Source organism: Mastigoproctus giganteus, chromosome 11 (assembly GCF_048544385.1).
Source record: "Mastigoproctus giganteus isolate SK-2022 chromosome 11, ASM4854438v1, whole genome shotgun sequence".
Classification (NCBI taxonomy): Eukaryota; Metazoa; Arthropoda; class Arachnida; order Uropygi; family Thelyphonidae; genus Mastigoproctus; species Mastigoproctus giganteus.
In genome coordinates, this window is record NC_143585.1 from 4,190,784 (window position 1) to 4,216,101 (window position 25,318).

The 25,318-nt window shown below is 37.5% G+C and overlaps 1 protein-coding gene across 1 annotated transcript in view; it reads right to left on the reverse strand.

Annotated features, from left to right (window-relative positions):
• The window catches only part of LOC150077657 (cholinesterase-like), a 92,970-nt gene extending 69,587 nt beyond the window's left edge, over positions 1-23,383 (reverse strand). The window contains exons 1-3 of the mRNA XM_090384232.1: positions 22,847-23,383; positions 12,492-12,641; positions 1,693-1,852 (exon numbers count right to left, since the gene is read on the reverse strand). Of these exons, the coding sequence (XP_090240358.1) occupies positions 1,693-1,852; positions 12,492-12,641; positions 22,847-23,233 (697 nt within the window). The 5' untranslated portion in view covers positions 23,234-23,383. The remainder of the gene's footprint in view (positions 1-1,692; positions 1,853-12,491; positions 12,642-22,846) is intronic.
• Positions 23,384-25,318: the final 1,935 nt, after the last annotated feature.

The following is a 25,318-nucleotide window of genomic DNA, read 5'->3' on the forward strand; positions in this document are numbered from 1 at the left end:
GTGTAATTTTGTAAACAATCTTTTTAGAAGTAACAATGTTAAGTGTTAAATTTGAGCTAATGCATCGCATGGTCCACTGTTCAGCGGAGACAGGGGAAACTCCCGGTGCCATCAGACATCTAACACACTGTACAGATATTACATGCCTCATATAGCTACCTGCTTTATATAGTTGTATGCATATAATACATATAAAGCATGCAAGATTTTATCTTCTATCCTTGCATTGTGTAAAGATTTTTTGTTGGTGAGAATCTTTTCACATAAATTTTCAATCATACTTTATTTATAAAAAATGTATGAAAGTTTCTATTCATAAAAAATACTAAAAATAAAAAATAATATAAAAAACAAATTTTTCAAAAATATACCTTAATTCCGATAAAATATGAGGTGTGGCTTTTACCATTTTTTAAAATGAGGTATTTTATGTTGAGGGGTAAAGGCCACACCATATATTTTATCAGAATTTATCGGAATTATGGTATATTTTTTAAAACCTTGTTTTTTATATTATTTTTTATTTAGGATATTACTTTGGTTATAAACAAAATCTTGTTTAAGTTTCTAGTTATCCACCCAAAGCAAATTCCAATCAAGGGCACCGATTTTTACAAAACTTGTGGAAATGTCTTTCCTCCACTAGTAAAAAATAATGCATATATCTGCACTCTTCATACATAACATCAAATTAAGTTTCAAGTGTAACTTTAATGGAAACTAGAATAAGTACCATTTTATGTACTATCTGAGTCACATCTTTCTGATATATGTATTTATTCATATGCATAACCAGAACATGTTTCTGGTTATGCTCAAAGCATAACGTATGAACATAGAAATAATGTCTATACATCTACTTCAGTACCCTGTTATTTTCATTCTTTTCCTGTACATAACTGTTTTTCTTCCTAGGCAACAACGTTAATAATATAAGCACATTCCCAAAATGAGAAACTGCAGTAATTATCACTATTTGTGGGAACATTAGCAACACACACACACACAGTACGATTGATCAATTATAAATTTTTGAAACTAGAAATGGTCAGCCATAGTTAGTACCTACCGAAAGTAGTCCACCGAAAACATGCCAGTGGCGGCGGTGCCATGCTTTGGGCGATGTTCTGCTGGTATACCCTGGGTCCAGTTACCCATGTGCCGGGCACTCTGACATCTACCACTCTGACACCTACCTAAACATCATTGCTGACCAGATACACCCTTTCATGGCAATGGTCTTCCCCTTTGGTGGTGCCATCTTTCAGCAGGATAATGCGCCATGCCACACTGCCCAGGTTGTTCGAGACTGGTTCATGGAAAATGAGGAAGACTTCCAGGTATTGCCCTGGCCTCCAAATTCTGCAGACATCAATTCCATCATGCAACTGTAGTTTGTGTTGGTACAGCAACTTTGATCTGCAGCATCTCAACCACAGACTTTACAGGAGTTAAAGGATTTGCTGGTTACGTGTTGGTACTAGATATTACAAGACACATTTAGAAATCTTGTAGCATCCATGCCAAAACAGGTCGTACTGGGTACGACCTGTTTTGGCTACACGTGAAGGATCAACATCATATTAGGTACGTGGTCATAATGTTTTGGCTCATCGGTGTACATACATGCTGTTATATTTACTATAATGATTATCTCTCAGAGAATAGCACAGAATAAAAATAAAAAAATACCTAAGTGCCCCAAACGATAATTGAAAGTAACCACAACAACACTCTGAGAAGCAGCAAGCATGTGTCCAGGAAAGGTACTGGCACTCCCACGATCCCAGTTGTCTCCATGGATGTATATCATAACAGCAAATTTTTCTTGGCTAGGTCTATCACCAATGCACTAAAATGAAATTTAAAGTATTTTTACTTTTTTCTTTGCTTCAACTCTTACAAGTACAGCTTCTTAACTATTTTATTTTAACAATTTCAAAAAATTACTTTTCGTACCATGCATAATCAATTAAAAGAGAGAGAACATTAGGAAATGTATTATAAATCATTCTTGTAACAACTGACTGTACTTATATATCAAACAAAACTTTAATAAAATAAAATATAAAAGGGATGAAGAATACTATACACATGCAAAATTATAAAATAGTAAAATCTGCTAAGAAGTGATAAAATAGTAAAATCTGCTAAGAAGTGATAAAATAAAATTTTAAAAAAGTGGTAAAATAAAATTTAAAAAAAGTGGTAAAATTCACAAATAAGTAGCTTTCAAGGCAAAGAAGCCTCTTTATCAACTTTTGGCACTTTAATTTTATTTTATCAGTTTTTAACTGATTTTACTATTTTATAATTTTTTTATATATACATTATTCTTCATTCCTTTTATATTTATTTATTAAGCTTTGTTTAATATTCATGCATAGTTGTTATTACAGAGTTTGAGAATGATTTACCGTGTGTAATTCATTTTATTTGAAGTGGACAAATTTTATTAAATAGGACCGATTTTAGAAAATTTTCATGCAAGAAAATTATCTAGCATGTACCCCTGTCTTTCCACCCTTGTGGAAAAATCTGTGATTTTTTAAGTAATAATGATAAAAATATAAATGTGCGGGAAGATTGAAAAATACACAAGCTGGAAACACTCTTCCCTTGCTACAGGTTACAATCAGTTTGGCAACTGTGCAACATAATAGAGCAATCATTCATTATTTCATATGCATATGAGCTTTCTCATATGTTTCATTTTGTGAATTGTTCCACAGGATATTAATCAACAATATGACTGAAACAGAAATTCTTGTGACTGTTCAACAAAGAATCATGATAGAGTTCTTTAAATTGGAGGAAAAACTAGTCAAGAGATGCAAGACAATAATTTGTCCAAATCTTCCTTAAATTTATTTTAATTAACCACCTTCACAACATCAAGTGGAAGTTTATTCCATCAATTAATTACTCTTAGGCTGAATTGGTATTTCTGCATATCTATTCTGCAATATTCCTATTGAAATTTAAATTTGATTCTTTGTTATGTTTAATTTGAGAAAGGATAAAGATACCAGCAGCATTTAGTAGACAACCTTTTTAGAGCCTTATAAATTTCAGATGGGCCACAAGCAGATGCCTAGTTTGTGGAGACTGCAATTTATAGAATCTTAGTCTTCCTTAATAAGAATATCCTTTTGTGCTCCCAAACTAACTTTATTACTCTTTCTTCACCCTTTCCAAGAGATTTATGTCATTCCTAAAATGAGGTTTCTAAACTTTATGAAGTATTCCAGAGATGTGATTTAATTACTGCCTTATACAAGGACGAGTCAATAAGTAATGCACAATTACCAACACATGCACGTGTATAAGGAAAGTGGGGGGGAATTTGTGATGTACACTTATTGTACTACCAATTAACATATCGAATATCATTTTTCTGCTGTTTTTAGATCTGAAGATGTGGATGGACAAAGTGATACCCATTTCCGGCACTGGTGTATGATCGAATTCCTGTTTATATCGAGTGATCAGACAGCCACATCTATGCATTGTCCTGGAAATCTATGGGGACAACTGATTGAAGTAATGTCCAGAGGTAGCCCCAATGGTTTTGGAAAGCTAATTTCAATATCAAGAACAAACCAAGAGCTGGAAGACCAAAGTCTGTCACAAAGAGTTAAAAGAACTCATTGATCAACTGAATTGAAATGACAGGTGCATAGTCACCAGACAAGTGACAGATGCGGCAAAAATATCAAAAGGAGATGTTCTGAACATCATGATCTAGCCAAGGAGGATACCTTTGTGTGTTCTAGGTGTCTAGAGTGTCAAGAAATTAGGCACCAACTCAGCGTTCTGATGGCAGTCTATGAGAGCTTGAGGTGTAGGGTAAATGTCCTTGAAGAAATTAATATGAGGGGACCATCAAACTCTCAGCTGCCCAACTCAACGACAGAGCTCACTCCTGTGCATCAGGCAAAAGAGGCAATCTCCAAGGTAGAATGTGCTGGTCCCAAAAGAACTAGTTATTGTTGTTGACTCTAATGTCAGGGAGATGGGGAATATACTATACAAGAAGGATAGGTGGAACAGGACCAGGGTTTGTCTGCCAGGGGAAAAAGTTGATTATGTCGTAGAGCAGATATCATCTTTTAAGGGCACAAAAGGTGATGTCGTTGTACACGTTGGAACTAATGACATTAAGAGTAAGAGATCTGCAGATTTACTCACCAAGTACAGGTAAATGTTGAAAAAGAGTTGGGAGTTAGGGTTGAATGTGAATGTGTCTGCAATTCTGCCCAGACACGATAGGAGGGAGTATATGATGAGAGCCTTGTTGATCAATTCGGCCCTGGAGAGATTGTGCAAGGCTCAACGGGTAGAATTTTTTTCAGCCTGGTCTGTGTTCGTTGACAGACCTGTGCTCGTTAAGTGTACCCCATTCCTGCTTCTACAGGAATGGGGTACACTTAAATAGAAAGGGTGGAAGAATATTTGCTGATGCTATCGAGGCAGTGTTAGGTGGGTCAGAAAACTGCTAGATTGGGGGTATACACAGACAAAGGTTAACAGTGGCCGCAGGCAGAGACAAAAGTGATTCTTACACTAGTTGTATTAGAATGAGCAGCAGCCTGGAAAGCAAGATAATGGAGATTTCCAGGATTGCTGGGAATCACAGTGGAACAAGTAAATACATGGGCTGTGTTAGGGTAACTAAGAGTAGGAACAGGTGCATGTATATGTACACCAATGCTAGGAGTATAGTTAATAAATTTGATGAGCTTGAACTGCTAGTCAAGACATCACGTGGTATCACACAGATATAAGAGGTGCAGAATTAGAATTTGGGGAGTACAATGTGTACAGGAAGGATAGACAGGGCAGGAAGGGAGGAGGGGTTATGCTGTTAGTTAAGAAACATACAAAATCAAAGGAAGTGCATCCAATTGATGTTGGTGGACAATGCAATGTTGAGTCAGTTTGGTGTGAATAAGCACTAGGAAAGGGAAAATGAGAGTAGGTGTGTATTATAGGCCTAATGAATCTGATAAGCATAATGAGCAATTGTGCAAAGAAATAGAGTGGGCCAGTAAATCAGATTGTCTTATAATGGGGAATTTTAACTTTCCAGATATTGACTGGAACTTGTGGATTGGTCACTCGCACACTAGCAAGACTTTTGTGGATTTATTGGATGACTGTTTTCTACAGTCATCCAATATTCGAGCAAAATGTTCGAGAGGCAACCAGAAGGAGTAATACTCTTGATTTGATTATCAGCAGTGATTATTTAAGTATTAAGAATTTGCAGATAAAGGAACCACTGGGTGACAGTGATCACAATGTACTGATGTGGAAATTACTTAAAGTCATAACTACCATCAAGGCTAAAGGGAAGGGCTTTTGCTTTCATAAAGGTGACTACAGGGGTCTCAGACTGTTTTTAAATTCTGTACAGTGGGATAAACTGATGACGTTATCAATGTTGAATTCTAAATGGGAAGCTTTCAGGGAATTAAATTTGGACACTACGAGTCTTTTCATTCCAACTAAGAAATACTGTTCAAGGTTTAGGCCTAAATGGATGTCAGATGAACTAATGAGGCTCGTGTCAGAGAAGAAAAATGTATGAGATGCAAGTAAAGTAAATGACATAGAAGCCTATGGCAGATATAAACTAGTCTGTAATCAAGCCACGAAGGAGGTTAGGCAGGCGAAGGCAGATTACGAGAAATCCTTGACAATGAATGCAAAGAAAAACAGCAAAGAGTTCTTTACTTATGTAAACTCTAGAAGGAAAGGGATGAATCAGATTGGACCATTTAACATAAGATGGGTTGACTATTAATGATCATGCTCAGGTAGCTGATAAACTGAATGGAGTATTTTGCATCTACATTCACACTGAATAGTTATTCAATGAGGGGAGTGCCAGAAGTTTATCCAAGGCTAACAGGGAGCTAAGTGATTTTGTAATAACTGAGAGCAAAGTGGAGGAGAAACTGTTGAAGTTAAACGTAAGGAAGGCACCTGGGGTGGATGGGATCTATTCAGTTATATTAAAGGAGGCAGCAAAGGAAGCAAGCAAGCAAGCAAACACTTACCCATAATTATGAGGGCTTCCTTGAACTCATGGGAGGTCTCCATGGACTGGAGATGTGCAAAGGTATCACCAATTCACAAGGGGGTTCAAAAGGTGGCACAGGTAACTACAGATCTGTTAGTTTAACTTGTGTTCCAAGGAAAATAATGGAATCACTGGTTAAAGAAGCATTGCAGGATCATATAGACAAGACTGCATAATAGTTAAGACAGCATGGGTTTGTTAAAGGGAGATCTTGTCTAACAAATATTGATTGGATACTATCATGTGGTCATAAAGGAACTGAATGGCAAAAATAATTCTGATATCATATAATTGGATTTCATATACAGTCAGTCCTCATATAACACGTGTTTACACTACACGAATTTGATCATACACGATTTATAAATAGAGGAACGATATTGTATATAACACAAACCCAATTCGGTTATGCAAGATTCGCCTTTGTGTTTACAAGAAATGGCAGTCGAACGCAGAATCACCCCAACTGAACGTAACACAATAGGAATGAAGAGAAGATTCTGAAAATGTATTTGTTTTTTATATCAGTGAAGGAGAAACACATTTCACCATAATAACATAAAAACCCACACAATTCCAGCTATCAGTATTATCACAAATGCAATTAGATCGAGTTTACTTATGACAGATTCCACTAGCAAGATTGCAACTGGAAATTGTTTTTATTGTTTTATGGTTGTAACCCCCAGAAATGTGCTTTAGTAAAATGTGAGCTGGTGAGGTGTTCATAGTGTGTTTCTGCCTTTATGGTTTTGTTTATTCAATTGCTACACACAAGCAACTTTGTTTATGTGTATCAAGCGTGCCTCCTCATTTTGTAATTGTGCTTTATTCCTTAAAAATAAGTAAAATACTTAAAAGATGTGAAAAGAAAGTGTCCTGGCGAAGACACTACAGATTCAGAGAGAAAAAGAAAAGCAATATCGATAAACAGAGGTGGACTGGGTCAAAAATTCTTACCTGGGAAAATTTGTAGTAGCCTCATACTAGCGTTTATGGCCAAAATCACACCGGCCTCTGGCCCACTGGGGTTTCCCCGCTAAGGCTTATGGCCAGTCCGCCTCTGTCGATAGAGAAAAAATATGAAATTGTGAACCGCTTTGAGCAAAATGAAAGACCATGTGACACTGCACGTGCTACAGGCCTAAATGAGGCAATGCCGAGAATTACAAAGAATGCAGAGAAAATAAAAACAACTTTCATAGCAGGAACAACTCAAAGTGTAATTAAAATCTATTAGATAAAGACACAAAGAATTGGAAGAGATGGAACAGCTGTCATCTGTTTGGATAGAAAATCAAACAAAAAACAAGTTTGCTTATGATAGAAGCAAAAGCATTAGCAATATTTTATTACGTAATAGTCATAATAAAATACTTAAGTATTACAATAATTTATTGTGTTTGGTAATATTTTGGTTACAAATGTGTGTTCAATCTTGGGTGGTTGGCACCTAACCCTATTTTTCCCATAGGGCCTGTTGTTTATATTGCACAAGGGTTTCTAGAAACAGAACTATTGTGCTACATGAGGACTGACTGTACTTGGATTTCATATCATATACTTGGATTGGAAGGAGAGGGTCAAGTGAACTGATATAACTAAACTCATTTCCTTGTATAAATTTTTTTGATAATTATCAGTATTACCACGGTTAGCCTGCAACCAGGGTTAAAATAAATGACCATGGATTTGTGATCAAAAAAAGAACTTTAAAACAAGAAGCAAGTACTTCTAGTAGTGCAACTGTGTGGTCGATGAAAAGGACACAATATTGTCACACTTCAAAGTGAGGATGAACAATCACAGCCTTTTGCTCCTCAAAAATCCGAAGTGAAAAAACAGGAACCGACTAATAAAAGACCAAAACGAAAGTATGATGACAGTTATTTGAATTTTGGCTTTGTGTTGGAAATACAGATGCTCCTCATGCACAGTGTGCTGTAGGTAATAAAATATTAGCAAACAGTTCTTTGGCTTCTGCTAAATTTGTGTTCCATAAATTAACTGTGAGATGAAAAATGTTCCATGACTAAAACAGTTTGGGAAACTGTTGCTCTAGATCTTTTTAATACTTTGCTATCTTGAGTTTGATGGTATGTTATTCTGGGATTGTTGCTTCCCAAATACAGCATCTCGCATTTATCATTATTAAACCTGCCATTTTTTAGCTCATCTTGTGGTTTATCCTGATCCTCTTGGAGGATCTGGACAAACTCCAGAAATACCCTGATTATTATCATTAACCAATATACCTATTCTTGTATCATCAGCAAAATATATGATGATTCAAGAAAAATAAGAAACCAATGCTTTTAAGATCATCATCAGTATTCAAATGAAGAAAATATTTTAAAAGTGGTGACGTTACAGTGAAAGACCAGCAGATCAAGCACGAGCACTACAGTAAGAGATGCAAATTTCACAAGAGCAAAACAACTAAGGATGATAGATTATCACTACCCAACAAAAATTTTTTTTCTTCATACCTTTGGAATGAAAGTCGGTTATTCTGAACAAAATTAATGTCCTGATTCTTAAAATATCTTTTACTTCTGTCACGTCTACATCAAAAGATATACACATTTTCACACTGCTTGGTCACCAAATGGATCATAACTGTAGTAATGGAAGAGCATTGCCAATCCATGTATTTTTCATCTGCCTTCATAATACTAATGCATAAATAAATGCATATATAAATGCAATATCAGTATACATTGTTGTAATTATTACACACAATATATGTTACTTAGACATGTTTCCCATTCAATGATGTCCCAGCGACCTTGGTATCGTTTTTCCATTGCAGATACGTCCTGGTGGAAGCACTCTCCTTGTTCATCACTGACATCTGCTAAGTTTTCAGAAAAGAAATCCAGATGGCAATGAAGGAAATGCATTTTCATTTTCATGACATTCAGCACCTCATATTCTTGTAACATTTCAGCAAGTTTGTCACCAGTTGCGCATAGTTCTCTTCTTTTCTCTTTCCGAGGAATCTGTGTACCACAGCCTTGAAAGATCTCCATGCAGCCAGTTCAACATCATTCAGGTTTCTTTGAAATTCTTCATTTTTTAGAAGCTTTCTTATTTGAGGACCTATGAAAATTCCTTCCTTCAGCTTTGCATGAGATAAATTTGAAAACATTTTCAGTAAATATGCAAATCCTCTGCTTTCTTTATCCAGTGCCTTAGTGAAATTCTTAATCAGTCCAAGCTTGATGTGTAAAGGGGGAAGAAAATCCTTTTGTGGATCAACCAATGGAACATACTTTACATTGCTTTTATTGGGAATATATTCATCTCTCTTGTCCCAGTGTTGTACGACGTAGTGCTTGGCTGTTGCACGACTATCCCACAAACACAGGAAACAACAGTATTTAGTGAAACCACCTTTCAACCCAACAAGCAGTCCAATCACTTTGAGATCACCACAAATATTCCAACCATAGTCATTGTAATGTATAGAAGCAAGAATATGGGACATACTATCGTAAGTTTCTTTCAGGCCAACAGCATGAACAAGAGGAATTGATGGTAAAGCATTTCCATTATGAAGCAATACGGCTTTCAAACTTAGCTTTGACGCATCAATGAACAAATGCCATTCAGAGGTATTGCGATCAATGTTCAGTTCGTGCATAAGACCAATGACGTCTTTGCAGCAGACACACATGTTATTTTCCATTGCAAAATATCTTGAAAACTCTTCATTTCACTTATGGTATATTGTAATGTTTGTACCTTTGGTGAGTAAGTTCAACAGTTGTAGTCTGGATCTGAGTAATTCAGCCTTCTCTTTGGGTAAGATCGAGTTGCTTAATTCTTCTTGTTCGATGTAGTGTGGGGCCTTTTCTTTTTCTGGCTTGTAGTCCAAATCATGTGAAGTACATCGTTCCGCAACATCTGGTAAATGATTTCTTCTGTACCTTCATCACTACTTCCAATACCCCAAGATTTTGGTGGCACAGGTACTGGCAGTTCTTTACCATGTGGCACTGGCCTAACTGCTGATGGGATATTTGGATATTTGATGCAGTGCTTGCTCTTTTTGGAAATACCTTTTATTTCTGTCATGCAGGAATAGCAGTAGTCGAAATGATTCTTGGGCTCATGCCACACCATAGGGACAGCAAAAGGTAATGCTCTCAGCTTGCCATATAACCACAGCCTTAAGTTCATTGTACAAGTAATACAACAGATATGTGGAGCCCAATTTTTTTCTTGGTCACTGATCTTGCAGCTGAGCTACAATGAATATGCAACTTTTGAGACGTATGTTTTCTTCCTCGGAGTTTTTGGGGTTAAGTGTCCAACAAACAGTAGAAGTTGTCTGGGTGAGTGACACAAGTTCTGTGCTTTGTCTTCTCCATTTTAACAATGCATTAACCTAAAAACAGTAAAAGCAATTGGTAAAATTGAACAGAAGGTGAATCCTTGCACCATAGATGCCTCCGTAGCCAGGTGGGAAAGAGCAGTAGTGCATAGCACACGCTTCTTGATTGGCTGACCGGGCTAGTCGGGTGGGTAAAGTGCCTGCCTGGCAACCCAAAGGTCGTGGGTTCGAATCCCGCCTCGGGCTTGGATCAGAGTACTGAAAAAATCTTGGGAGGTGCATTATGGCCATAGAAGCCGATGCGCCAACAACTAACTAAAACAAAAAAAAAGCTTCTTGATTAGACCGGGGTTCAAGCCCGTCACCACCAAATATGGAGGATGCGGAAAGGTCAGGGAATGACCATCGCATATCCTGGAGCAATATGGCCTTAGTTGCTAATGCTCCTAAAAAAAAAAAAAAAACCAAACTTGTACCGTAGTTTATCATACACTATATACTGAACAGTTGAATGGTGTAATAAAATTAATAAAAATACTGACTTGTCTGGAAAAGTGCATCAAAATCAAAATATATTATATTGCAAGAACAATAATGATGTACCTGTTTAACTTTTAGCCCAATAAACAAAACCAACCAAAAGTTAATAAGTTTAAAAATTGTATTTCAAACAATAATAATATCTTTGTATAGAATCCACTTGGTAGTAGTTATCTATCTATATCTTAAAACTGAGACGTGATAGGAAATTATGATTGATTTTAAATTCTATACACAAAACTTGACCAGAAACAACCATTGATTTGCTGGAGGTAAAAATCATGTTGGGTAGTGATTATTGTGAGAATGATAATCTTTAATGATAATGAGCTCTGTGTCAATATTGTGTCTGTGCTTGAGCGAGATAGGGTTCACACAAAGACAAACTATAAATTTCATCTTCCATGCTTATGTGATTATTTCAAATTAAAATTAAAAACTGAACACTATTTTACTATGTGTACACATTGTCATCACACTCACTGTAGTTACCTGTATATCGTTTAGTTACCAGTATACTTACTTGCTTTAGTACTCACTTCAGATTACCTGTATGCAACCAAATATGAAAACAAAAAAATCTCTAATTAATTAATTAAATTAATTAGAGATTTTTAATTAAAATCTCTAATTAGAATATTAGAGAACTTATTCTCACCACAGGAAATATCCTATGGCATTTTGCTATATTGTATCTACTGAAGCTGTATTCAAGCAAGAAACCACAGAAGTTCAACAGGTGAATGCAGAAAACTAATAAAAATAATAATATAATAAAAAAAAGTTAAAGATACAGGAACAACAAGCATGATTCGTCGGGCGGAGTACCCATACCTGTAGACGCAACGTCGTATTTCCATAGTGAACTGGTGAGAGCAGCCAATTCACTGGTGCTTCTATATGACCTCTAAAATATGAACCTAAATACAGAGAGCTTTACATAATTTTTAACAACCATACCAAACCATTCTGTTGAGCTCCTTTCCCTTGTTGTGGCTGACTTGGTAGCATGGTAGTTTGCCAATGGTCCTGGATGAATGCTGTTACATTCACCTGAATCATTCATAATCACTACCACAAATCTTTGTCAAATAGTAAAAGAAAATTTGGCCAATACTGCAATTAGTACTTCACAAAACACTTTACCACACAACAATGAAACAAGACATTATGATCACACGCACATACCAACTAAGAATGATTGCTCTATTCACACTGCTTGGTCACCAAATGGATCATAACTGTAGTAATGGAAGAGCATTGCCAATCCATGTATTTTTCATCTGCCTTCATAATACTAATGCATAAATAAATGCATATATAAATAATTTATTTAAATATATGCAAACAAAATTATAACAAATTCACACCTCATTAAATAAATACTAATATAATCTCAAAATACTTATAGGATAAAATTTTCCTACTTAAAGGATAAATTTTCAGAAATTCTTTAATAGAAGTAATGAAAAAGTCAAACACAGAAATCACTACTGATTAATAATACTTCAAGAAGAAACTCACACAAGGAGAAAATATATTTAAGTACAAGCAATCCTCACTCATCTCTCTGATACCCATTTCTGGTCCAATATATTTTTTATTTTGCAGACATGCAGGTTTGTATGAATCAGCATTTCTTTCATCCGTCCAAAAATCTGGCTCCTGTGGAGGCTAGTAAAAGAAAATTAAGATAAATCTATCAATAGTATATAATTTTATTAAAAATGAATGAAATGCATCAGTTATGCATTAAGTTTATGTGTGTGTGTGTGTGTGTGTGTGTGTGTGTGTGTGTGTGTGTGTGTGTGTGTGTGTGTGTGTGTGTGTGTGTGTGTGTGTGTGTGTGCGCACACGTGCACGCATGCACTCACAATCAAATGATTGTGAGCAAAGAAATAATTGCTCTATCACACTGTATGGCCACCGAATGGATCAAAAGCTATTTGGATACCAAATTACAAACACTGATGAATAGTCTTATATATAGTTGCAAAATTGTATTGAATTCACTTTAACAGTTCAGTAGAATGAAAATGCTGTTGATTTTCTCATAACGTACTATAATCTGCTTTAGCATGTGAGTTTTCAATTACAAAATACAGGATAAAAGAAATATGCCCATTAAGCAGTCCAAGTATGTCAAGATAAAATAGAATGACTGTGTCAAGGCAAAAAAAAGATAACAAAACTAGTATAATGAAAAAGGCTTAATTGGGAAATAATTTAAAAAATTATATTAGTAATGTTAGTTCTGCACAAAAACAAATTTGAATTTCATATCATTATACTATGTGGCAGGATTCCTTCTAAGTTGCACACTTGTGCAGATAAGTAGTAATTTGGAAGTACTGTACATTACATTCTGGATAGTGATGGACATAATTAAGGTGATAATCAATTTGATTACTTCAATTATACTAACATCATTTGATTATGGGAACTCCTTTGAATACAAAAATTTATTCAATTATTAGCATTAGCACAGGCATATGATGGAAGAAAACAAGCTTATATAGCATCAGGCAAAAAAAAAAATTATGGGAAACCATCTGCTTATGGAAAAATCAATAGATTATGATAATTCATTTGATTATTACATTTTAATGATTAGTAGCTAATAACTATCAATCACTCAATTGTCAAAATCTCTTGATCACTAATCATTCAATTATGCCCATCACTAATAAATTCTGGAATGCAGCTGAACATGCCTGCAACTGGGTCCCAACCTGGCAAGGACTCCTCATAAAGGGATCATCCATATTTGTATAGTTCTTTTACTGGAATACAAATTATGCTTTGTATCTGTTAGTAACCATATGTGCAGAAAAACTCAGAAGAACAACAGCAACAACAAAAATAATTCAAAGAAATTGTTTTTCAGGCAAAATATACCTCCTAATTCTCAGATTGCATTACCTCACTATTGGTAAAGGATGTATGGGAGGCATATAGTAGTAGTAGTGGCATCTGATGCAAGAAAGCAAGTGTATGAGCTTATGTAGCATCAATCAAAAAAAAAAAAAAAAAAAAAGGATTATTTTCAGAATGCTCACTCTGTAGTTTATAAAATTTGTTAAAACTGTCAAGAATGGTTTTTGTAAAGTTAATTTTATATCTGTAAAACTATTAATCTAATATAATCATCTGCTATTAAATTGGTCCTTGAGGTTTTCACAGACATTCTCTCAGATATGCCAGACAAGCTGTTAGACTACCTGGAGTCTAAAACGCTAATAGAACTGATATTCGGGTGACACTCAAGTCAAGTGGACCCAATTTCGGCGAAGTCCGGACGGTCTGTGACAGCCAAATCCTCTACTTGCACCTTCACGATGGTGGGACTGTTAGTAGTCCTGGGTATAACCTCCATGCACAAGTACATGGTGGGTGACCACCCAGGTGTGAACCAACGTAAGCAGGGGTCGAGGTGTGGCACCCACACCACAGGGAGGAACGCCGCTCCTCTATGCTACCAGGCAATACTAGGTGGTAGACGACTCTCATCAACCGCTGAAATACCACCACTTTGCTTATTGGAGGCTTGAAGTAGTGGAACCCAAGTTTAGTCTCTAGAGCTAAGTTCCGGTCAACCCTTCCCCATCTCTTCCACCATCATGCAGTATGATTGATGACTATTGAGGTTATGATGAACGTCGTGGCGAGATCCACTATTCCTTACATTTCAAGGGAACAGCTCTAAAACGGTGTTCGCAGGTCAGCCGCTAGTTAGTACACCGGACCGAACCTATTGGTAACTCTCTAGGAGGCTTCCGGATCAGCTAGTGTATAATCTTGCTACCTCTACTCTGCCAGATAGTGACTGGAGGGAGTCCGAGTAGTGTGTATGCGGGGAGCATTGTCGAGGCCACGTTATGTCAAGGGTATATTCTTACCACGTGTATGCCATATCCAAAAATTTCATTACTTCATACAGCATGTCCCACCCACTTTTTCTTACTATTGAATACACCATGAATTGTCAAACTAATAGAGCAAGCTTATCTGCGAAAAGATCTAAACCTCTCAAGGACTTCCTAATTCATTTCACAAATATACGTGGCCTCAATTCTAATCTCAACGATGTCCATTTCCACTTGCAGTCTGCCAAACCCCATGTACTTTTTCTGACAGAATCTCAGTTATCGGTTGATTCAACTACTGTTCATCTCAGATGCCCAAATTATTCGCTGTATGATTCCTTTCATCTCAAAGGTGGTACTTGTGCATATATATCCGTTCTGATATTCCCTGTCAGAGACTTGGCAATTTGGAATCTCCTCTCTTTGATCTTCTCTGGCTTAAAATCTCTCTACCTCATTGTGTCAAATTCATCTGTTGCCTCTACCGTTCTCCCAACTCCACTAATCACTTGGAGCTCTTTGACTTCCTCTCTTTGCAACTTGACTTTCTCCAGTCCAACTTTTCTAACAGTGAGGTAATTTTCCTTGGTGATTTTAATGTTCACAACTCCAGCTGGCTTCCGTTTTCTAGTCACACTGACCCAGCAGGTCGAGATGCTGAGGCTTTTGCAATTACTAATGACCTAGCACAAATTGTTCATTTACCTACAAGAATACCGGACAATCCTAATCATAAAGCCAATACGCTTGATGTTTTTCTCAAAAACAACCCTTCTAAGTACACGGTCGAAGTGAGAGGTCCTTTAGGCACTTCAGAACACAACTTGGTGATTGTCTCTTCTCCAATGGAACCTTTATCTCATGGCTATTCCCAACCTCGTGTTGTTTGGCATTACAAGAATGCAAAATGGGATGACCTGCGAGACGTCTTTTCTTCTTTTCCTTGGTCGGATTACTGTTTCAAAACTTCTGATGTCAACATTTGCTCAGATCGTGTCAGTGAAATTATTCTTGAAGGAATGGAATCCTTTATCCCACACTCCACTTTAAAATCTCGTCCTTCATTTTCCTATAAATGTGGTAAGGCTGTTCAAGAGAAGAATGTTGCATATCGTAATTGGCTTGTTTCTAATTCTTCGGTTTTATTTTCTGCCTACACCAAAGCTCGCAACAATTGTAAAGCAGCTATTAATCAGTCCAAACTAGAGTTTGAACAGGCTAAGAGTAGAAAACTTGCTTCTTGCCCTAATGGTAGCCGAGCATTCTGGTCTCTTGCCAAAGCTATTGGCCACAACTTTTGCCCATCTCTGCTCCCACATCTCTCCAAACCAGATGGTTCTGTTGTCACTTCAGCCAAGGATAAAGCTGACCTGCTAGCATCCCATTTTTCTTCCAGCTCATGTATTAATGATCTTGGTAAAACACCTCCCACCATTCCCAACACGCTCCATTCAATGCCTCCTGTGGTCTTCCGTCAAAAGGATATCAGAAGGATTTTGATGAACCTTGATGCTAAGAAAGCTCCAGGTCCTGATATTTCTCCACTTGTTCTCAAAACCTGTGCTCCTGAACTTACTCCTATTCTTTGGGCCCTTTTTTCACTTTCTTATTCCAAAGGTGTTTTTTCCTTCTGCTTGGAAATTTGCTCATATCCAGCCAGTTCCCAAAAAGGGTGACAAATCCCTCCCATCCAATTATCGTCCCATTGCAATTACTTCTACTCTTTCTAAAGTAATGGAGAAATCAATTAACCGCCAACTTTTAAACTACCTAGAAACCTTCCGTCTGATCAACGATCTCCAGTATGGATTCCGTCAGTGTCGATCCACTGGTGATATTCTGGCTTATGTTACCCATTTATGGACTAATTCAATGGAAAGGTTTGGTGAAACAAGTAGTTGCTCTTGATATCTCAAAGGCTTTTGATCGTGTTTGGCATAAAGGTCTTCTAAACAAGCTTCCATCTTATGGTTTGCCAACTGTTTTTAGTAATTGGTTATCCAGTTTTCTCTCTGATCACTCACTTAGGGTGATGGTAGATAGCTCTGTGTCTTCTAACTTCTCCACTAATGCCGGTGTCCCCCCAAGGTTCAGTTCTTTCCCCACTCTTTTCCTCTTGTATATTAATGACCTTCTTCCATTGACTGAAAATCCTATCCGTAGTTTTGCCGATGATAGCACATTGCATTCAACTTTCCATTTTTTGAGACACCTTGTCCTGCTCAATCAGCTTCAACTTCTCGAAAATCTACTACCAATTCCTTAAATGCTGATCTTCAGGTAATTCTCCAGTGGGGCAAAGACAACTTAGTTGATTTCAACCCTTCTAAAACTCAGTCTTGTCTTATATCTCGCAAAAAGGATTCTTCTGCTCCTATGCTTATCTTTAGTGACACTCCAATTTCTAGGCAAAAGGATATATCTCTTTTGGGAATTACCCTGACTTCTAATCTCTCTTGGCACAAGCACATTACAAATATTGCTTCCTCTGCATCTAAAAAACTTGGTTTTCTCTTTCGCTCTCGGCGTTACTTTTCTTCCAAACAGCTGCTCACTCTGTATAAATCGCAAATCCGCCCTGCCATGGAGTATTGTTCCCACATCTGGGGTGGTGCCCCCAAAACCTCTCTCAGGCTTCTTGATTCCATTCAGAAGGTTAATTAATGAATCATCTCTAACAGAGTCTCTCCACTCGCTTTCTCATAGATGTACTGTTTTTGCTGCATGCCTCTTCTACAGATACTTCCATGAGTACTGTTCTTCTGAATTGCCTTCTAGAATTCCCGCTCTCTCTCTTTCAAAACAGTCCGAACACGTGCCGCCACCAGCCAACAACCATTTACTGTCCAACTTCAAACCCACACAACCAACTTTTCATCTTCCTCATTGATTCATTTAACTACCGTTTTCTGGAACAACCTTCCTTCATACGTATTTCCTGAAAATTACAATCTACAGAAGTTCAAGTCCAATGTCAACAAACAAAAATCATTTAGACAAGACTTCAGTTATAGCTCAGACACAGCATGGTTTTGTTAAGGGGAAGTCTTGCCTGACCAGCTTGATTGGATACTATGATGCAGTCACAAAAGAACTGGATGCAGGGAATAACTTTGATATTATATACTTGGATCTTAGAAAGGCTTTTGATACTGTTGCACATGGAAGACTGCTACACATATTGGAGCAGTGTGACATTGGAGGCAAATTGCTGCTATGGATAAAGGGCTGGTTGAGGGGGAGAAGACAGAGAGTGGTAATCAATGGACACTGCTCATTGTGGACTGATGTTATTAGTGGAGTCCCTCAGGGCTCAGTGTTGGGTCCATTATTGTTTTCTGTATTTATAAATGATATTGATTATGGTATATCGGGCTTAATGTCCAAGTTGGCAGACGATACAAAGGTTGGCAGGGTTGTCAAGGACACTACTGACACTATGCTGCTGCAACAGGATCTGGAAAGGTTGCGCAGATGGGCTGAGAGGTGGCAAATGAAGTTTAACATTGACAAATGTAAAGTACTACACATGGGAAACAGCAACCCCAGAGCAACGTATCAACTCTGTGGAAGAGAATGAAAGGGACTTGGGGGTGGTTGTGCAGGCAGATATGAAGTTCTCTGAGCAGTGCAGGCGGGCTGCAAGAGTAGCTCATGGAGTATTGTCAATGATATACAGGAATTTTTCCAGCAGGGATAAGGAGGTGATTATTCCATTGTATAAGGCGATGGTGAGGCCACACCTAGAGTACTGTATACAAGTCTGGAGGCCTCATTTCAAGAAGGATGTAGAGCTGCTGGAACGAGTACAGAGAAGGGCAACAAGATTAGTGAATGGAACAAAGGGGTGCTCTTACGAAGAAAGGCTTAAGTTTTGCAAATTACAGTGTCTGGAGACTAGGCACCAGCGAGGTGATCTGATAGAGGTGTATAAAGCCTTGAATGGTTTAAGCATGCTCAAGGCTGATGGGATTCTTCCTCTAGCTCAGAAAAATCACCTGAGAAGGCATAAATTCAAATTGAGGAAAGACAGATGTAGGATAGACGTGCGGAAATTTGCCTTTAGCCAGCGGGTGGTTGGTTGGTGGAACAGACTTCCATCCCTTGTGGTGGAGGTTGATAGCCTAAATAAGTTTAAGGCTCAGCTGGACAGGTATTTTGAACGAACAGAGGGGTGAAGTGGAAGTGGTTTTTTTTTTTTTTTTTTTTGGCTGATGCTACATAAGCTTGCTTTCTTGCATCAAATGCCTCTACTAATGCTAATGCTATCTTCTTTCGTCTTCTCAACCACCAACCCACGCACGGTACTAAGTACTATAGGTTCTAATACCTCTCGTGTTTGGGGTTCACATAAAAAAAATAAATAAATAAAATTGTTTATTTTTCAATTCATGTATAAAAATCATACCTAATTATTAATCGTCATAATCATTATTTTGTATGGCCACCAACCATACAACAGATAAATGCACAAATAGACTTATAATTACATTTTAATTTTACACCTATTAATCTGTAATTTACACATTCAAATTGTTATAAAACTCCAAAATTGCAATATGTTTTATTTATATTGTCAAAAATTGATACAGTTCTGTTATTTATTTGAAAGAACAGAAGTTGGGAAATTTTCAAATTGGCAACCCCTCCTGTTCTTTCTATAAATGAACAGAAGAAATTGCAAATTAACAAATTCACTTAGGAATCCCTTTCACATATCAATGGACTCTGTTCTCTCAAGATATATCAACATCATGTAATTGATATATCTTGAGCAAAAGACGATATATATCGTCTTTAGCATTAGCAAAGGCACAATAATGCAAGAATGCCAGCTTTGGCATTACCATTAGTAGACGCATATGATGCAAGAAAGCAGGCTTATGAAGCATCAGCCAAAAAAAAAAAACCTTCTATTTCACCCCTCCGTTCGTTTGAAATACCTGTCCAGCCAAGCCTTTAATTTGTTTAGGCTATCAACTTCCATAACAAGGGATGGAAGTCTGTTCCACCAACCAACTACCCGCTGGTTAAAGGCAAATTTCCGCACATCTATCCTACATCTGTCTTTCCTCAATTTGAAATTATGCCCTCTCAGGTGATTATTCTGAGCAAGAGGAAGAATCCCATCAGCATTGAGCATGCCCAAACCATTCAAGGCTTTATACACCTCTATCAGACCTCACCTGTGCCTAGTCTTCAGACACTGTAATTTGCAAAACTTAAGCCTTTCTTCGTAAGAGCAACCCTTTGTTCCATTCATTAATCTTGTTGCCCTTCTCTGTACTCATTCCAGCAGCTCTACATCCTTCTTGAAATGAGGCCTCCAGACCTGTATACAGTACTCAAGGTGTGGCCTAACCATCGCCTTATACAAAGGAATAATCACCTCCTTATCCCTGCTAGAAAAATTCCTGTATATCATTGACAAGACACCATCAGCTACTCTTGCAGCCCGTCTGCACTGCTCAGAGAACTTCATATCTGCCTGCACAATTACCCCCAGGTCCTTTTCATTCTCTACCACTGTCAGTGTAGTACCACAGAGTTGATACTTTGCTCTGGGGTTGCTGTTTCCCATATGTAGTACTTTACATTTGTCAATGTTAAACTTCATTTGCCACCTCTCAGCCCATCCTTTTCAGATTCTGTTGCAGCAGCATAGCAGCAGTAGTGTCCTTAACAATACTGCGAACCTTTGTATCATCTGCAAACTTGAACATTAAGATTGATATACCATCATCAATATCATTTATAAATACAGAAAACAATAATGGACCCAACAGTGAACCCTGAGGGACTCCACTAGTAACATTAGTCCACGATGAGCAGTGTCCATTGATTACCACTCCCTGTCTTCTCCCCCTCAACCACCCCTTAATCCATAGCAGCAATTGGCCTCCAATGCCACACTGCTCCAATTTGTGCAGCAGTCTTCCATGTGCAACAGTATCAAAAGCCTTTCTAAGATCCAAATATATAATATCAAAGTTATTAGCATTAGCATTAGTAGAGGCATTTGATGCAAGAAAGCAAGCTTATGCAGCATCAGCCAAAAAAAAAAAAAAAAAAAAAAAAATTAAGTAACATAAATAAATAAAAATAACCACTTCCACTTCACCCCTCTGTTCGTTCGAAATACCTGTCCAGCTGAGCCTTAAACGTATTTGGGCTATCAACTTCCACGACAAGGGATGGAAGTCTGTTCCACCCACCAACCACCCGCTGGCTAAAGGCAAATTTCCGCACATCTATCCTACATCTGTCTTTCCTCAATTTGAATTTATGCCCTCTCAGGTGATTTTTCTGAGCTAGAGGAAGAATCCCATCAGCATTGAGCATGCTCAAACCATTCAAGGCTTTGTACACCTCTATCAGATCACCCCGCTGGTGCCTAGTTTCCAGACACTGTAATTTGCAAAACTTAAGCCTTTCTTCGTAAGAGAACCCCTTTGTCCCATTCACCAATCTAGTTGCCCTTCTCTGTACTCGTTCCAGCAGCTCTACATCCTTTCTGAAATGAGGCCTCCAGGCCTGTATACAGTACTCTAGGTGTGGCCTGACCATTGCCTTATACAAGGGAATAATCACCTCCTTATCCCTGCTAGAAAAATTCCTATATATCATTGACAATACACCATGAGCTACTCTTGCAGCTCGTCTGCACTGCTCAGAGAACTTCATATCTGCCTGCACCACCACCCCCAGGTCCCTTTCATTCTCTACCACTGTCAGTGTAGTACCACAGAGTTGATACGTTGCTCTGGGGTTGCTGTTTCCCATATGTAGTACTTTACATTTGTCAATGTTAAACTTCATTTGCCACCTCGAAGCCCATCTGCTCAACCTTTCCAAATCCTGTTGCAGCAGCATAGTGTCAGTAGTGTCCTTGACAACCCTGCCAACCTTCGTATCGTCTGCAAACTTGGACATTAAGCCTGATATACCATCATCAATATCATTTATAAATACAGAAAACAATAAAGGCCCCAATACTGAACCCTGAGGGACTCCACATTCCCTGCATCCAGTTCTTTTTGTGACTGCATAATAGTATCCAATCAAATTGGTCAGGCAAGACTTTCCCTTAACAAAACTATGCTGTGTCCGAGCTATAACTGAGGCCTTGTCTAGATGATCCTGCAGTGCTTCTTTAACCAGTGCCTCGATTAATTTTCCTGGAACAGTAGTTAAGCAAGCTCACAGGTCTATAATTACTTGAGTTAGCCTTGTTAGCAAAGGCAACCCCTCCTGTTCTTTCTAATGAACAGAAGGAATTGCAAATTAACCAATTCACTTAGCAATCCCTTTCACACATAGCAGTGGACTCTGTTCTCTCAAGATATATCAACGCCATGTCGTTGATATATCTTGAGCTAAAGACGATATATATTGTCTTTAGCATTAGCAAAGGCACAATGATGCAAGAAAGCAAGCTTATATAGCATCAGCCAAAAAAAAAAAAAAAAAAAAAAATGCCCCTTATTTCACCCATCCACTCACTTGAATCTATCAACTTTTACAACGCCAGATGGAAGTTTGTTCCAACAATCAGCCAACCCACTGGCTAAAGGCAAACTGCCGCACATCTATACTACAACTGTCTCTCCTCGATTTGAATTTATGCCCTCTCAGGCGATTATTCTGAGCAAGAGGAAGAATCCAATCAGCACTGAGTATACTCAAACCATTTAAGGCTTTATACACTTCAATCAGATCACCTCGCATAATGCTGCATTACAAATAAAAAATTAATTCCACTATATATTATGCACAATAATCAAGTAACTCTAATGCCACTGTTATTGAAATGAGTCTGAGACTGGATTTAGTGAACTGAGTCAGTATAAACTAAAACTGAGAAACCCAGTCTTGGTTTGGGCACAATCAAATAAGTATATTAAAATAAAATGGCATAATTAATTTTACACAGGCAAGAAATAGGAAGGAATATATATTCTTCCTATCTTAGTGTTTTCCAAGATTAAAAAAAAAAGATCAACAAAGCCTTACCTTAAACTTCAACGTGTGTTCTTTTTCTTTTATTGGAGGCTTTGCATAGGGTATACCCAAAAAAACATCCACTCGACTGTAAATATTCGAGTTAGGGGGTCTTAGATTTCTGGGCATCCCTGGACCATCACACAGGGATACCCTACGTCCCTTAACAATACCATATTTTGTCTGTGCCTTTACGTCTTCAGGAAATGAATTAATTTTACACCTTTTGTCATGTAAAGCATCGCTAATATTATGAAAATTATCATTCTGATTGTTCGAAAACACATTTCTGTTGTACCAGTCCGCATTTCCGTAGTTGCTATATTCCTTATTAAAAGCTTCAAAGGTTTTTGACAGGAAAACAATTATTAAAACTTGAAAATAACATGAATTAAGCATGTTATTAAAAATTATATGCCATAATGGGGAGTGTGCATTGTTTCTTTACCTAAATAAGACTACCCACGACCAAACTAGAAATCCTCATATGTCAATAACCAAATCACGCTTTCTTAATTCTTGTTTACATAGTGATCAGCATGTTCAAGTGAGATAAGTAACAAACGTCCGTCAGGAGGAGTATTGTAATAATCGACAATAATAAATATTATTATTTCACACACGGAACTTAGATTAATTATTGTTTATTTATTATTAATCTGAATTAAAATATATTGAACAGCGATAAAAACAGTAGCTCAGTTTATTGCTTCTGAAACGTATCGTGATTTTTTTTAAACACACCATAAATATTATCAGCAACAAACCCCTAAAGACAACAGATTGATATGTAGGGATCACCATGCAAGTGCAAAACTCCAAACTAACAAATAAATACAATACCAAAGCATGCCAGTAGACCCACAAAGATGGAAGAAGACAGGAGCAAACAATTTCAGGTGACTGGGACTAGCCAGTACGGTTTGTACCTTGTAACTCCCCAAAAAAATAATGTATTAGTATTGCCAATTCATTCATCCCAAAGGAATTTTCTATCTCAGTAGCAACTTTAATGCCCTCTATTAACAAGGACTCTTTAACAAAGAAATTTCTGACCACCGTATCCACCGCCCTGGTAAGAAATATTGGTGAATAGCCAGGACCCTATCTTCGAATCATAATTCTGCTTGTGATTACAGGTGATTGATCTTTAAATTTCATTTGAAATTATCTGATACAGCATCTTGTTTTTGTAAGGAACCAGAAGAATCCGCACACGTTCTCCTTAATTGCATTGGTAGTATTAATAATGGCAAAGGATTCAAGAAACCTAGCTTATAGAGTATTAACCAAAAAAAAAAAAAAAAACTCTAAACAGTTCACCCAACAGTACCCTCGAAGAACTTGTCTAGTATTTCCTCGAATTTATTTAACATGCACATTTCCCTAACAACAGATACAAGCCTATTCCAACAATGAACCACCTGCTGACTGAGAGCAAAATTCGGTACATCTACCATGCAACCATCCTTCCTCAATTTGAAATTATAGAAACTCATAAGTGTAGTCATAGCAAGAGGAAGAATGCCGATCACGTTCCTATTACTCAATTCATTCAAAGGTTAAAACACCTCAATAAGATCTCATTGCAGATGTAAAGTCTCAAAACGCAGGAATTTGCTAATTACCATTATAATTAGAAGATTTCTTCAGTGATATGACGGAAGGGATGGGATACACTTAAATAGAAAGGGTGCAAGAATGTTTGTTGATGCTATCGAGGCAGTGTTAGGTGGGTCAGAAAACTGCTAGATTCGGGGGATACAAGGACTAATAGATTAACAGTAGCCACTGGCAGAGGAGAAAGTGATTCTTGCACTGCTTCTATTGGAATGAGCAGCAGCCTGGAAAATAAGATGCAGGATATTTCAGAGACTGCTGAGAATCATTGGGGTACAAGAAAACACATGGGTTGTGTTAGGGTGGCTAAGAGGCAGACCAGGTGCATATATACTTGCGTGTACACCAATGATAGGAGTTTAGTAAATAAATTTGATGAATTTGAGGTATTCCTCAAAACATCAAAGGCAGATATTGTTGGGATTTCAGAGACGTGGTGTCACACAGATATAAGGAATGCAGAACTGGAATTTAGGGAGTACAACGTCTACAGAAAGGATAGACAGGATAGGAACGGAGGAGGGATTATGCTATTAGTTAAGAAACACATAAAAACCAAGAAAGTGAAGCCAGTCGACATCGCTGGACAGTGCAGTGTAGAGTCAGTTTGGTGTGACATAAGAATTGGGAGATCAAAATTGAGAGTAGGAGTGTGCTATAGGCCTAATTGACTCTGATGAGTATAATAAGAAACTGTTGGGGGAAATAGAGTGGGCCAGTAAATCGGAGAGTCTTATTATGGGGGATTTTAATTTCCCAGATATTGACAGGAATTTGGGGGTGGTCACTCACACACAAGCAAGGCTTTTGTGGATTTATTGGATGATTGTTTTCTACATCAGCATGTTCGGCAGGCAACTAGAG